Source organism: Oculina patagonica, chromosome 6 (genome assembly GCF_052425735.1).
Source record: "Oculina patagonica isolate OP01 chromosome 6, crgOcupat, whole genome shotgun sequence".
Taxonomy (NCBI): Eukaryota; Metazoa; Cnidaria; class Anthozoa; order Scleractinia; family Oculinidae; genus Oculina; species Oculina patagonica.
The window spans coordinates 29661757-29675573 of record NC_135763.1 but is presented as its reverse complement, the minus strand read 5'-3'; the positions used below and the strand labels follow the sequence as shown (position 1 = coordinate 29675573).

The following is a 13817-nucleotide window of genomic DNA, read 5'->3' as shown; positions in this document are numbered from 1 at the left end:
CCGCCGTCCCTGTTAATTAGCTATTTAGCTAAATACCCTGACACTTAAACAAAGTTTATGTATGTATGTGTATGTATCAAAGTAGGATCGAGTAAGCTCCGAGTGCCAAAGTTTCAACGTGTTAAAGCGATTCTTTTCTTCGATTTTTTGATGTATTGAACTGAGTGAAATAAACTGAAGCGTGGAACGTTTAACATGATTCTCTCTGGGAAATCTTCATTTGTCAGAGTTGACAGTTTTCCATTTTTGTTTCATAATTCATTTTCCGAGTTCAGTGGCTCATAGCCACATTGATGTTTGTACATTTTAATATCTCTACCTTCTCAATTCGGTATGGAGCCTGTTCCTGTTTACCCCATACATGCCTGTTGTAGTTTATCTCCCGGTTTTATTTCTTCGACATTCGTTAGCGAAAGTTAAATAACACAAAATCAACAGTGATTAAATTTCCGTTCGAAAGAAACCTTTTTAGGAGGGTTTTGTAGATTGTCTTTGTTAACGATCCTTGGACCTAGGTCAAAGTCCAGTCCAATTTCAGAATCTTTCCGATCCTTTACGAGAAAAGACTGGACACTAGTGTTTTCAATGGCGGCTCCCATCGTCGTACGTCCGATAGTGGTTTGAAGTCTTTGTTGGTCGTTTTATGGACTGGTTTGCTACACTTATGGTAAGATAAACGCAGTAAAGTTTAATTCAAAACGACAACTTTCTGGTAAATGATGCGAGTCGACAAAAATGCTTTCAAAAGTATAAGGAGGGTCCTGAAGGGGGGTTCTATATCCCATTTCCCAGCCCAAATTTTGCCCAAATCCCATTTCCCAGCCTATTTTTTGCTCAAATCCCAGTCCCAGTGGTGAAATTTTTGGTAAATCCCAGTGAATGGAAAATCTGGGCTCGAACGCACTATACGTGCAGTAATTGTGTTGTTTTAGAGCGGTTTTCACTTGAGTGTCGAAAGTAAATTGCGTTTGCTTTGGTTTTGTATTACTACGCTTAGTGATTGGCTTAAAAATCTCGCGCCACTTACTCAGCCAATCAGGAGTAAAACCAAAACCAATCGTGACTCGCTCGCGCACGTTTTCTCGCGCTTCGTGCCAGCTACATGTATTTGCTTCGAGTTCTGATTGGTTCACTGGATTGTCTGTGTCCTTTGTGATTGGCCAGAGTAATTACTTTGGTTTTGGTTTTACGACACTCAATTGAAAACTGCTCTAATTGTCCTAAATCACGTTTTTATTTCTGCTTGTTATTAATACTGTTGAATACATTAATTTTAATTTATTCATTCGTTCGTTTGTCTTAAAGAGAATTAGAAATCGATCGATATTTGCTGATTCACTGAGCCTTTCTCAAATGCAACTACTCGTTCGATTACTCTGACTGACAATGACTTACTATCACTTCTTTTGAACATTTCCATTAGTTCTTGAGTTCGGAGAACGAATGGCGCCTTGCGTGGATTTCCTGGGTCAACCAAGTCTATATAAAAATATCCACGCTGAAATCGGTAAATCCCCTTCGTTTTCTGAAATTTTCAACTCCACACATCCAAATTTTCTCCAGTTCTTTGGGTGAGCAATTCAGATGAATGGTCTTCTCGAGGTTGGCCACTCTCTCCAACAACTTGCGGTGTTCGTCGTCTTTGAAGTTCAAAGAATTCTCAATTGGCTCTAGTTTTAGTCTAATTATTTTCTCCAACTCATCGTGTGTAACATGCACACCCATTGTGGAACAAGAACAACGACAAAAAACGAAAAGACACTACACAAAAAGTTCAAAAACTTAGAAAATTTGATGGCCGTCGAAAGACACGTCCATCTTGTTCGACCGCTGGCCGCTGTTTGTTTCAGAGTAGTTTTATTCTGGTAGGTTTCAGAATCTGTGGATGGAATGCATAGGATCCTAGAGTATTAACAAAATCTTCTGTTTCAGAGTGAGAGTCATAGTTTAAAAGATTGATATTAAAATCACCCATCAGAAAACAAAATTTACCTTCTTTATTTATTTTCTCGGTCACCTTATACAAAAAGTCAGCAGTTTTGGTAATATTTTGATCAGGATGGCTGTATATTAATCCACAGACAATATTATGCTGACGTGGGACCTCAATTTCAATCCAAATGGACTCAAATTCCGGATTGGTAGTGCATCATCAAATGACAATTTCTTTAAGAGTATCAACAAAGTGTATCAATATCAAACCAGACTGGCAAGTAAGATTTCATACTATCTGCCAAAAGCAAGGACTAATTACGGCAAATTTAACATTCGTTTTTTCGGTGCTAAAGTTTGGAATTCCATTGATGACTCACTTAAATCTAAGAGACGTGCTTGTTTCAAAAATCTCTTAAAAGAATTGATTATCTCCAACTACTAGCTGCTACATTGATGAACTTTATTTTTCATTTCTGTGTGTGTACATACACTTTTCTTTTTTTGTTCTCTGTCTGTGTGTGTGTGTGAATGGAAATCGTGTCCCGTTTTTTTTATACTCTGTAACTTTATTGCAATATTTTTTTCCGCTTGGCCCAGCCACTTAGCTCGATTAGCCTTAGCTATTTCTAAGTGGCTGTGCTCTTTTTTATTGTTAATTTTTTCTCAGTACCTCGAGTCTTTGTTCCTTACTGCGCAAGCTTGACGAAACGAACGACTCTCGAAAGTTCCTTGCAGGATCGATTTTGATTGGTTTTGAAAACAATAAAAATGGCCGGAAGTAAAACACCAAGAAGTTCGTCAAGTCATGCTTTTGAAAGCTAAGCATGTGCAATTCAACCGGAAGTCTGATATTTTCAGACTTCCAATCAGAACTTTCCAGGGTCGCTCGTTTCCTGACCGCTCGTCTAAGGGATCCGGGACCCTGGGTACGAGGATGTGTTGCGCCCTATTGAATTATGTTAGTTTGAGCATGCTCAGTCATAGCTGTTCTGCTGAGCAACTAAATCACTGACACCAAAATTGATCGGCACTTAAAGGCACTTACGGGCAGGCGTTGGTTTCGTTTCAGAGTTTTCAACATTGTAACTATGCCTCAAGGAATATTATTGAGCGTGAAATATATATGTTTTTTCGTGTTCTGACGTGCTTCCCATTCCCATTTTTTTGTTTGCGAATCCCAGTCTCAGTGACCCAAATCCCATTTTCCCAATGAAAACATATGCAAATCCCAGTAAAAACAGGCAAATCCCAGTTCCCATTTTACCCCTTCAGGCCCCTCTATAAGCGATTGCATAAGGGACCGGTCATAAAGTACAGAGGGGGGTGGGCTATGAAAAATTGGGGGTGGGCCACTATTTTTCAACATGTCAAAACGGGTGGGTAAGGAAAAATAATGCACTGCATTAGGGGTGGGTCATGGTTAAATTATTCATTAAACAGCATCTATAATAGTGCAAACATTCTATCAGGATGCCTAAAACAGCGTTTCTGAGGTGCTAAAAATCTAAATTTTCCCAGGGGAACATCCCCCCAGACCCCCTAATTTGCCAACTACCAAACATCATTAACTCAAAACCACCAACTATTGTTATCCCTTTACACTGCAGAGACTACATCTACAGTGGTACAAATATTCTCCCAGAATGCCTAAAATAGTGTTTCTGAGTTTCTAAAAATCTAAATTTTCCCGGGGGAGCATTCCCCCAAACCCCTGTACTTTGCCATGGGCTCCTGACTTTGCTTTGTACAAACATCATTAACTCAAAACCACCAACTATTAGTATCCCTTTAAACTGCAGAGACTACATCTACAATGTCTAAAAATAGCAGTTCAGGGATTCTAACACTGACATGATTCAAACTTTCGATCTCGAAAATTGTTTGGAGATTCTGACTAAAGTGGTAATCCAATGTTCCCTATGTACCTATCTACATTACTGATTTTGGTTGGGGGGGGGGAGGGTGGGGGACCACTAGGTTTTTCTGTGCCACTCCAGGGGTGGGCCGCCCCAATTTTGTCAAATAATTCGGGGGTGGGCCACTGAAAATCAGTACTTAAAAAGAACATTCATAGCCCACCCCCCCCCCCCCCATACTTTATGACCGTCCCTAAAGTCCGATTGCATATTGTGAAGCACGCGGTTAACGGTCGTTTCTCCTACGAGTCGTTTTGCTAACGACCAGTTCGCTTACCTCACTCAGGCTTTCAGAGTCTCAAGGTTCAATGTTCGATTTTTGAACCGAGAAAACTAATGAGCTTGTCGCTTGACTGATTTCTCGAGCAATAAATTGGTGAAACGCACTACACTCACAAATGTTTAGCAATGTTAAGCCCGAAGGGGGGTGGGGTGGGGGTTCGGGCATGGGGTGGACATTTTGACATCTTCTGTTAAAAAAAGGCAAATTTCCCACCCCAGGACGAAATAATTTGACAAAATCCCCACCTGGGGGCAAGGGAAGGTGGTCAAATGTCCTTCAAACCTTGTTGCAGGGGATCACATACGATCAAAATCCCTACCCTGGGGACAGACCTCACGATCAAATTTCCGTGGTCAGCCCGACCCCCCCCCCCACACCCACCTCGGGCTTAACATTGATAGGTGCATAACCTTCAACTCAAGCAATCTTCTCGCTCTCTATTCCAAATGAAAACATTACTTTCACTTGTGCTAATGAAAGTTTTTTATTCGAAAATAACATTGAAGATCTGTACTCTACATATTTGAGGTTTTTCCTTTTTGTTTCATTTATAGACCAGTAATAAATTGATACACATATTTCCAAGTCACCAATAATAACAAATAATAAATAAATAATTTTTAATGAGAAAGCTCCCGTTACATAGAGTGGTTTTCAGGGAGGTCCTCAAATCATTTAACTGTTGTGTTAAAAATGGAAAGGTTTCAAATAGCAGTGGAATCCTGGTATGGCAGATTTCTGGAAATTAATCCAACTAATCCCGATATAACTGTCTGGAAAGTTGATTTCTTTCTAAGACTTCTAAAGAAAATACGACTGCAAAACCAATTTTCTAAATTTTTATCAAGTAATAAATGCTATTCCTGGAGCACTTCTAACTAAAGCCTGTTTTTCACTAGCGACGCAAGCACAAGCGCAAGCACAAACGCAAGCACGCGAACAGGAAAAAAATGACCGTTGTGCTTGACACAAGTTCAAGCATAAGCATCAAAATTCAATGTGTTTGTGCTTTTGCTTGCGCCGAAGCCGTATTCACTGACGGTGAAATAATAGCTGTTCTCCTTCCGCTTGTGCTTGTGCTTGCGTCGCTAGTGAACTAGGCTTAAGACACATAATATTGAAAAACCTCTAAACGAAAGTTATTTGGGAAATCTATCTGAAAACATTGACTTTGCTCTAGAGAAAGCAAAGGAAAAAGATAATAATAATAATAATAATAATAATAATAATAATAATAATAATAATAATAATAATAATAATAAGAAGAAGAAGAAGAAGAAGAAGAAGAATAATGGTTTATTGTAGAATTTCCACCAAATAGAGGTTCTTCATCTACAATGTCTAAAGCCAGTAAACATTTACACTAAGAAAAAGAAAATCAATAAAATAGAGATAAAATGAAATACAATAAAATATAAAATTGTAAATTATATACATATTTACAGTTGCGTTTGCTGTTTAAGATTCAAATAAAAAATGTCTCTTTACACTACGACAGAAAGAACTGTACTCAGTTATGTTTCTAATAGCTACAGGGAGCTACTGGTTACTATATAATAAAGCAAATCATTGATTTCCTACTGGCCCACCGAAATGGAGTAAAAATTTGAATTTAAACGTCGCAGATTGGGGGCACATTTTCAAATTGACCAAACAAGTTTGTAGACATGTTACTTACCTGTACGATGACTTTTTTGCCAGATGAGAGGGCGAGCACTGAGTACTCGAGAAAATCGCTTGCGCAACGCGTCTCTTCATGAGAAGTAATTTTCTTGTGAGCTTACACTCTCCTCTGGCCCTGAGAAAATGAGGGTCACGCTCGGATCCTGGGATTGGCTATTTTAAGGAGTTTAATTAAAAGTTTCCAAAGAATATCCCAGCATTTGAATGTGGGAGAAACTTACCCCGGACCCGGGCTAACTTATTACTATGTAGCTTTCCTTTCAGTATACCGTTTTCCTGTATTAGCCCAGGAATAATGTCTCGTAAAGAACATAACACAAGTTTTTGTTTCATATTTTAAAAGGTAAAACCATACCACGCAAGTGTGCAAAAAAAGCAATATGGAAGGCAATCACAATAGCCGCCAAACGTACTCATGCAGTGGAAATGACAGTGTGGAAGAAGAGAAAAGTACAGATCCTGGGAGATAGCCTTTTAGCAGAATTGATCAGCTAGAGGATCACACGAAAGCACACGAAGGAGAAAAGCCTTTTAAATGCAACCAGTGTGGCAAACATTTTACTCGTGCAGAAAATCTAACCCGACATAAAAGAATACACAAGGGAAAGAGGCCTTTTAAATGCAACCAGTGTGACAAAAGTTTTTCTCGTGCAGAAAATCTGAGGCAACATAAAAGAACACACACAGGAGAGAAACCTTTTGAGTGCAACCAGTGTGGCAAGTGTTTCAGCGCGCTACAACAGCTAACACGACATAAAAGAACACACACAGGAGAAAAGCCTTATGAGTGCAACCAGTGTCAGAAACGGTTTTCTAATGCAGGGAGTCTGACAATCCATAAAAGAACACACACAGGAGAGAAGCCTTTTGAGTGCAAGCATTGTAAGAAACGTTTTATTAATGCAGGGAATCTGAGAGTCCATAAAGAACTCACACAGGAGAGAGGCCTTTCGAGTGCAATCTTTGTGAGAAACGCTCTACTCAGGCATGCCATCTAATGGACCATAAAAGAACACACACAGGGGAAAAGCGTTATGAATGCAACCAGTGTGGCAAGCGTTTTAGTAAGTTGTTTAGTCTAAAGAAACATAGTACATTACAAAGAAAGGAGAAGCTATGTAACAGCGAAGAGGATAAAAATACTTTCAGTATCGCTGAACTTTTAGGAAACCTTAAAGAGATCAAACAAGAAAAGTGCTGACATCGATAAGAGTGCATTCAGGGATGAAATTTAAATATTCTGAAAGGAGTTCAGTAGCGTATATAGCGTATAGCTTGTAGCGTATAGCAACGTTAGTAAGGCTGCATCCATTGAAAACCAGGAGGGGGTAGGACAGATGGAAGTTGTATAAAGAGAACATTATTTTTACACCCCTCCCCCCTGAAAATGCCAGAAAATTACGCATGCTCCCTGAACTGCTTGGGAAAATTTTGTATCCTCCCTCCCCCTCCCCCGCGGTAGTTGCTCTTCAAGAAAACAGTCGCAACTTAATGTTATTAGTGTACTTTGTTAACATCTTGCAGCGAGAAGACTTAGTTGATCATTGTTGTTTTTGAATATTGGTTATCAGCAGGAGCCCAACCAGTAGGAATTTCAAAAGTATTTCACTCGTTCTCCATAACAGCTGTTCCAGGATGTTACACTTGTCCCAGTTCTTGTTCCCAAAGTCCAAAAATGTGTCGGTCGGCTTATATCCTCATCGTCTACTTCTCCAAATGTAGTGAGTACTACACTACTGTTTTTATTCTCATCGTGAGACGTGTCACTAACTGATGTTTTCTCGCATACACATTATACCCATGAACCCTTAGTCAGTCGGGGGAATAACTGCCGGTTTTGGCAAATCTTCGTTGAAGCACTCGAAGAATTTCCGAATTTCAACGAACTTTTGCTCAACTCTGATGAAAGGTGAACAGTAAAGTCACCGAACATTTTGGTTGTAAAAAACAGATCGGCTTAAAAATCCGTTTCATTTCATAAATTTCCGAATTATTTCATCTGAACAAAAACTAGCGCGAGCGCTCACGAGTACTCCGAAAGCAATCGCGCGTACAAATACGTCATGTTGCTTAGCAACTTCTGGGACGACAACCGCGGGCTCAGTCACTTCTCGGCGAAGTGATGTCGCCATCAACTGGCACTTGTTCCCTCGACTGTAGTCATATAACCACGCGCGGGGGAAGGTATCGGCGCTATGTTTTACGGTTCTGTTGATTTTTTTATTCAAACTGATCACAGCACAAGAAACGACTTCTGCGGTGAATTCATGCATTGGCACTTCACATTGTTACTGTTTGTACATTACACGATTTCTATGCGTGTATTTTAGCCATTTTATTTTGCTGTTATAAGTAATTTGTTTACCTGTATAAAGCAAATGTTGTTCTATTAAATGGCAGTTTCTCACCATTCAAACTGTTTGACATTTACAAGGATTCATTAAGAATCGATTAAATGACGTTAATTGCATTTGACGCTAGGAGAACGCATCTTAATTTGTGGAGGCTCCTGTGACTTCTTCGGCTTGGGTCTCCTGTGTAGTTAAGGCGAATTTTCTCGTTGGGTAATCTACCAACCTCGTTCCCAGGGTCTTCTCCGCTTTCAAAACTCGTCGCCGAGAACACCCTGGGGACGAGGTTGGTCATCTACCATTTCGCCGCCATCTTGAATAATAACTCCTAATTATACCTTATTATAGGAAATTAACACTCCCCTAAATTAAGGTGTTTAAAATAAACTCGACTAAAATAAACGCGAATTGGAGGAGAAATTTATTTTAAATAAAGGAAATTAACGCAAGGGACGGTACAAATTCTCAAAATGAAGAAAATTAACGCAATTTTTGTGTCTAAAAGTATTTTGGCTGCTGTACTGCTCTTCCGAAAGCAAGAGTAAAGTGGATAAATATTGCAGATGACATATCTTTAAGTCTGGAAGTGTGATTAAGAAGTCAAGATTTGAATAAAGATCTATTCATTTAGTACATATATTTGTCTCTCGCAACAAACAGGAAAAAAACAAAATTCGTTCTTAACCAAATTTCAGCCTTGGTGCGTTCTTAGGATGCTCTTAAATTTTGGCCTTTTTTCAGCCTCGACTTTCTTAGAAAACAGGTTCTTATTAAAAAAAAATGAGTGAATTATGCTGAAACAAAATTTAGTTCAAAGTCGGTCAAGTTTATTGAAGTATAAAAGGTCAAGACCAAGATTGAAAGGTAACAAACTTTACTGAAGTACTGATCTTATGTCAGTTATGTCGAACAGTGAATGAAATTGTGTCAGTTTTCCGGCCTTCCTGTAAATTATTTGCTCAATTGCAGAACTTCATTCAGTCTCTCTTGTTGTACATCAGTACAAATATATTTAATTAAGCGTTTCACATCAATCCTTTTGTTTTGCGTAGTTGAGTTAACTATGACACGATTGTGGTTTTTGTGTGGTTTTAGGGAAGGCATATGCTTCACATTTTCAACTCTCTTCTCCGTGTTTGGATATCCCGATGAAACAGTGCCTCTCTTGTTTGATATATTACTTCTAAGTTAACATTCTTATCACTCAATAATATTGGTTCCATAAAATTCATGAAGAATTAGCCAAATAGCAAGGAAATATTAATTTGCAGGCTCAAAAGAAATTATTATGGGAACCCTGGCAGAAGGAGGAGATGGGGTTATCAACTGGTAAGGATATGTGAGCAGGAGCTAGGATTGAGAAAGACAAACATACTGGAATCTGAAGTTTTTAGAATAACCCACTCAGAGCTACAAAGATATAAAACACATGTCAACATCTTTCTTTATAATACCTACACAAAAGGTGTTTTGAGATTTCCCTTGATAATTATTTCAGATAACGTTAAACAAAAATAACAGTGGTCACTATGTAAAAATACTGGTCAGATGACACACAGTCATATTATAATTTTTCCTGTTTTATTTCTTTCAGGTCACTTAATAGTTCAGCGATGCTGAAGACATCGTCTTGCTTCTCAATCCTACAAGTCACTCCTGTGCTGCATGTTGCTTTATCTTGCTTTAGAACTTTGTTATGATTATAAATCTCGCCATACTGATTAACTGCAACAGGCTTGTCACATTTGTGTATTCTAATTAAATGCTTCTTTAAGGTTCCTGCATGATTAAAACACTTGCCACACTGGTTGCATTCAAAAGGCTTCTCCCCTGTGTGAGTTCTTTGATGTTGCTTTAAATTTCCTGCATGATTGAAACACTTCCCACACTGGTTACATTTAAAAGGCTTCTCTCCTGTGTGGGTTCTTTTGTGTCTTGTTAAATCTCCTGCCTGATTAAAACACTTGCTGCACTGGCTGCATTCAAAAGGCTTCTCTCCTGTGTGTGTCCTTCTATGGACGATTAATTTCCTTGCATTAGTAAAACGTCTCTTACACTGTTTACATTCAAAAGACGTCTCTCCTGTGTGTGTTCTTTTATGCTTTCTTAGACTTCCTGCCTGGAAAAAACACTTGCCACACTGGTTGCCTTCAAATGGCTTCTCTCCTGTGTGTGTTCTTTTATGTTGCTTTAAATGTGCTGCCTGACTAAAACACTTGCCACACTGGTTGCATTCAAAAGGCTTCTCTCCTGTGTGAGTTTTTTTATGTCTTGTTAAATCTCCTGCCTGATTAAAACACTTGCCACACTGGTTACATTCAAAAGGTTTCTCTCCTGTGTGAGTTCTTTTATGTCTTGTTAAATTTCCTGCCTGATTAAAACATTTGTCACACTGGTTGCATTCAAAAGGCTTCTCTCCTGTGTGTGTTCTTTTATGTTGCTTCAAACTTTGTATAAACCTAAAACACTTGCCACAATCGTTACATTCAAAAGGCTTCTCTCCTGAGCGAGGTCTTTTGTTTGATGCATGTTCTTCCTGAGGGGCAGTTTGAGTGAAATTCTTGTTTCCTTTTGTGAAATCTTTAGCCATCAAGGCAAATGACATTCTCAGACCTTTGAAAAACAGTAACATCAGCGTGTTGTTCCAGACAATATCCACGCTTCTCCCTCCCCCACAGAACATTTTTTTGATTGAAGTTCCCAACCCTCTGTAAATTCCAATATTGTAATATTTATTGAACCTCAAACTCTTGTTTAAAATTTAGGCTATTGAGACCCCCTCCCACCCTCTTAGAATTCTTAGCTACCCACTGTGGGGTGGGTATGGATATTGTCTGGAGCCACATAATTATTCTATTGTCATATTATTTGCAAGAATATAATGTGATGGAAAAGGGAAGATCCCAAAAACACATAGACTTTGATGTTTTTATGAGGACTAAATATGAGCCATACAGGTATGCGTGACTTAACAGGGAATGCTTTTTTGTCTGACTCTGAATAGGTTAAAGAAATTCCTGTTTCTTTTGAAAAGAAATCCAAATATATATTACTTTATTTTTGTTTCATTTCCTCAGCTACAACATGGTATTGTTTTGAGTTATACTATCCGTCGAATTAGAATCCTAAATGTTCATTAAGACAGTGTCCGGTAACACCTCATGGTTGCCACAGACATAAGTTTTCAAAATTCCCTCACTTTTTTCCTGAAAAAAATAAAATTTCCTTGACCAAATAAATACAAAATGACTAATAAAGTAACAGCCTCCAGCCCATGCTACCAAGGAAGATACATATCGCTGAGATCACATTGACCTGAAATGTTTCTTCCAGCCATCAATTGTATGAAGTCAGTGGTGTTATATTCCAATTTCCCTGACTTTTCTTCAAAATTTTCCCTGACCTAAAATTAAATTCCCTATCTTTTCCCTGACCTTGAATAATTTTATTTTTCCCTGACCATTTCCTGGGCTGTGGCAACCCTGTCATTTCAGCATAGCAAAGAAACTGGTAAAAAAAAATTCTTTAAAATCGTAAAGATAAGAAGACGATACCTCACTTGCAGGCCAAGACATAAAGAAAAAGCCACCATTTTGTGGGCATGCTAATCACGCATAAAATTATGGGCAGAATGAAATATGCAATGCAACGCAATGAGTGAGGAAATTTGCATATTCATATGGGAATGGTGTGATCTCACAAACATGAGATAGTGCATAGTGAGCACATGATTCGACAGATGAATATTCAACTCTAATAGAAAGAGAAAGGTTAAACCAAGGCTGCTTAAAATTTTTTGCTTCGAAAAAAAATCAAATCAGTTTTAATTTACGTACATATAATTCTTCAATTTGTTTTATAAAGAAACACTTGACCTTCATATGACCAAATTAATATTCCTGGTATAGTAAATCAAACCCAATTGAACTGAATTTCAATTAAACTCAATCAAACCCAATCGAACTCAATTCATTGAGTTCGACTGAGTTTGGCAATCAAACGAAATCGAGCTCACTGAAAAAAAAATCAATCAAACATTTGATTTTCTAACTCTTGATTTTTCATAAAACTGTCATTGATAATCTATAACCAGTTCTTGGAGGCTTAAGCTACTTCAGCCAGGAGTGTAGCATGTGTTTTTCGTAAACAGAGAAATTCCGGAGAAGTGCCTTCAGATGTGCTGTGGATTGTTAGCTTTAAATGTGTAGTAAAAGCTAGGCTACCAGGATTGTCACTTTGATGTGACGAAGGGCAAAGATTTAAATAAAAAAATAAATAAATAAATAAATAAGTCCCCAACCCTCTGTAAATTCCAATACAGTATTGTAATATTTATTGAACCTCAAACTCTTGTTTAAAATTTAGGCTATTGAGACCACTCCCCATATGGGGCTTTTCAGGGCCAATGTAAACAAACACTGAAACAAATATTGTAAATGAACATAACATCAGGTTAAAAATCCCAACTGGCAGGAGGCAGACCAGTTGGCTATTTACAAGCGTAGCCGAGGAGTTGAACTCGGGACTACCGAGAACAACACCAGCAAGTGGTCAGAACGGGACTTGAACCCGCAACCTCCAGATTTCAAGTCCGGCGCTCTAACCACTTGGCCATGCTGCCTCCAAATTTCAAGGTGAGAAAGGCTGTGCATTCAGAATTTGCAAACAAGTGTGGACAAAAGGCCACCATTAACTCGAACTGGTTGCTTTCCTGTTGCCTGTAAATGCGCAATTTACTTGTATTTAATTATACAACGAAAATGGTACTTATATGCCCGTGAGAATAATGATACCTTTTACTTGTTCTGATATGTTATTTTCACTGTTTAAGTATTCTGACTGGGGTTTCTGATATAAAGTAAATAAATAAAAAAAAAACAAGGAAAAACCTGCTTTTAATGGGCTTGCTTTGTATGTATAGGTTTACCAGAGCCAATGAAATGCAATCCTCTTAATTGTGTTCAGTTGACGAACTCAATTGAACACAGTCTGATGGATTGAGTTTGATTGTTTCGGAAACCAAACTCATCAAAGTTCGGTGATCGCCGGATTTCGTTCGATTGCGGATTGGGTTCGATTGAGTTTGATTTTCTTCACGTTTATTCCCGGCCGGGTGTATATTCCAAATATGAACGTTTGATTCTTATTGATTCTCCAGCTGGTTTCTGTAAAATCATACACGTGTGATTTAATATAGGACATAATATTGGAAAAACAGAAGATTAATGTGTGGAGATAATTATGGACGATGGATTAATTCCTCAGGCAAATATTTTTTTCTGTTCCTGTGAATGGAGTCTGTTTTGTTAAATTTCACTCCTTATTTCAGTATGATACAAAGAGGAATCATCGCAAAATAAGTAATTGTTACTCTTCTGTCCCTTACACACGATATTTCCACTTTTTCTTACCTCTTCTGAAGCAAAACAGTCTTTTAGCAAACTGCAGAAGACTTTAAAAACGCGATCGATGTGAAAGCGGCCATTAAAGTACTAGAGTCCAGTCTGCTAGCCACACCTTTAAACCTAAACAATAATACCAAACCGAGGACAGGACTGAAGGAACATTGGAATGAATCAGGGAATCGATCGAAAGCTGAACTTTTCAAAAACCATGAGAAACAAACACAGGAAAAATAAATAAATAAAT

At 38.2% G+C, this 13817-nt stretch overlaps 2 protein-coding genes across 3 annotated transcripts; one reads left to right on the top strand and one right to left on the bottom strand.

Annotated features, from left to right (window-relative positions):
* The first annotated feature begins 632 nt into the window (after window positions 1–632).
* On the top strand, window positions 633–6444 carry LOC144658372 (uncharacterized). Its single transcript, XM_078518796.1, has 4 exons — window positions 633–667; window positions 1424–1507; window positions 2082–2213; window positions 6161–6444. Exons 2-4 carry the CDS (start codon window positions 1444–1446, stop codon window positions 6310–6312), a joined length of 348 nt encoding a protein of 115 aa, XP_078374922.1. The 5' UTR covers window positions 633–667; window positions 1424–1443; the 3' UTR covers window positions 6313–6444.
* A 2279-nt stretch (window positions 6445–8723) lies between these two features.
* Window positions 8724–13788, bottom strand: LOC144658223 (uncharacterized). Of its 2 annotated transcripts, none has more exons than XM_078518617.1 (2): window positions 13580–13788; window positions 8724–10781 (listed from the first exon to the last, which is right to left on the bottom strand). In XM_078518617.1, exon 2 carries the CDS (start codon window positions 10771–10773, stop codon window positions 9733–9735), a length of 1041 nt encoding a protein of 346 aa, XP_078374743.1. In that variant the 5' UTR covers window positions 10774–10781; window positions 13580–13788; the 3' UTR covers window positions 8724–9732. The 2 variants fall into 2 exon arrangements, with proteins under 2 accessions (XP_078374743.1, XP_078374742.1); XM_078518616.1 differs by lacking the exon at window positions 13580–13788 and adding an exon at window positions 11742–11995 and having other exon boundaries at window positions 8724–11433.
* Between the last annotated feature and the right edge of the window lie 29 nt (window positions 13789–13817).

Bases quoted from the DNA above. Each gene is read 5' to 3' on its own strand.
- LOC144658223 (XM_078518616.1), bottom strand. From the start codon at position 10,851: ATGTTCTGTGGGGGAGGGAGAAGCGTGGATATTGTCTGGAACAACACG.
- LOC144658372 (XM_078518796.1), top strand. From the start codon at position 1,444: ATGGCGCCTTGCGTGGATTTCCTGGGTCAACCAAGTCTATATAAAAAT. The intron at 1,508-2,081 runs GTAAATCCCCTT...ATTAATCCACAG, and splicing joins AAATATCCACGCTGAAATCG to ACAATATTATGCTGACGTGG. The intron at 2,214-6,160 runs GTAAGATTTCAT...ATATTTTAAAAG, and splicing joins ATATCAAACCAGACTGGCAA to GTAAAACCATACCACGCAAG.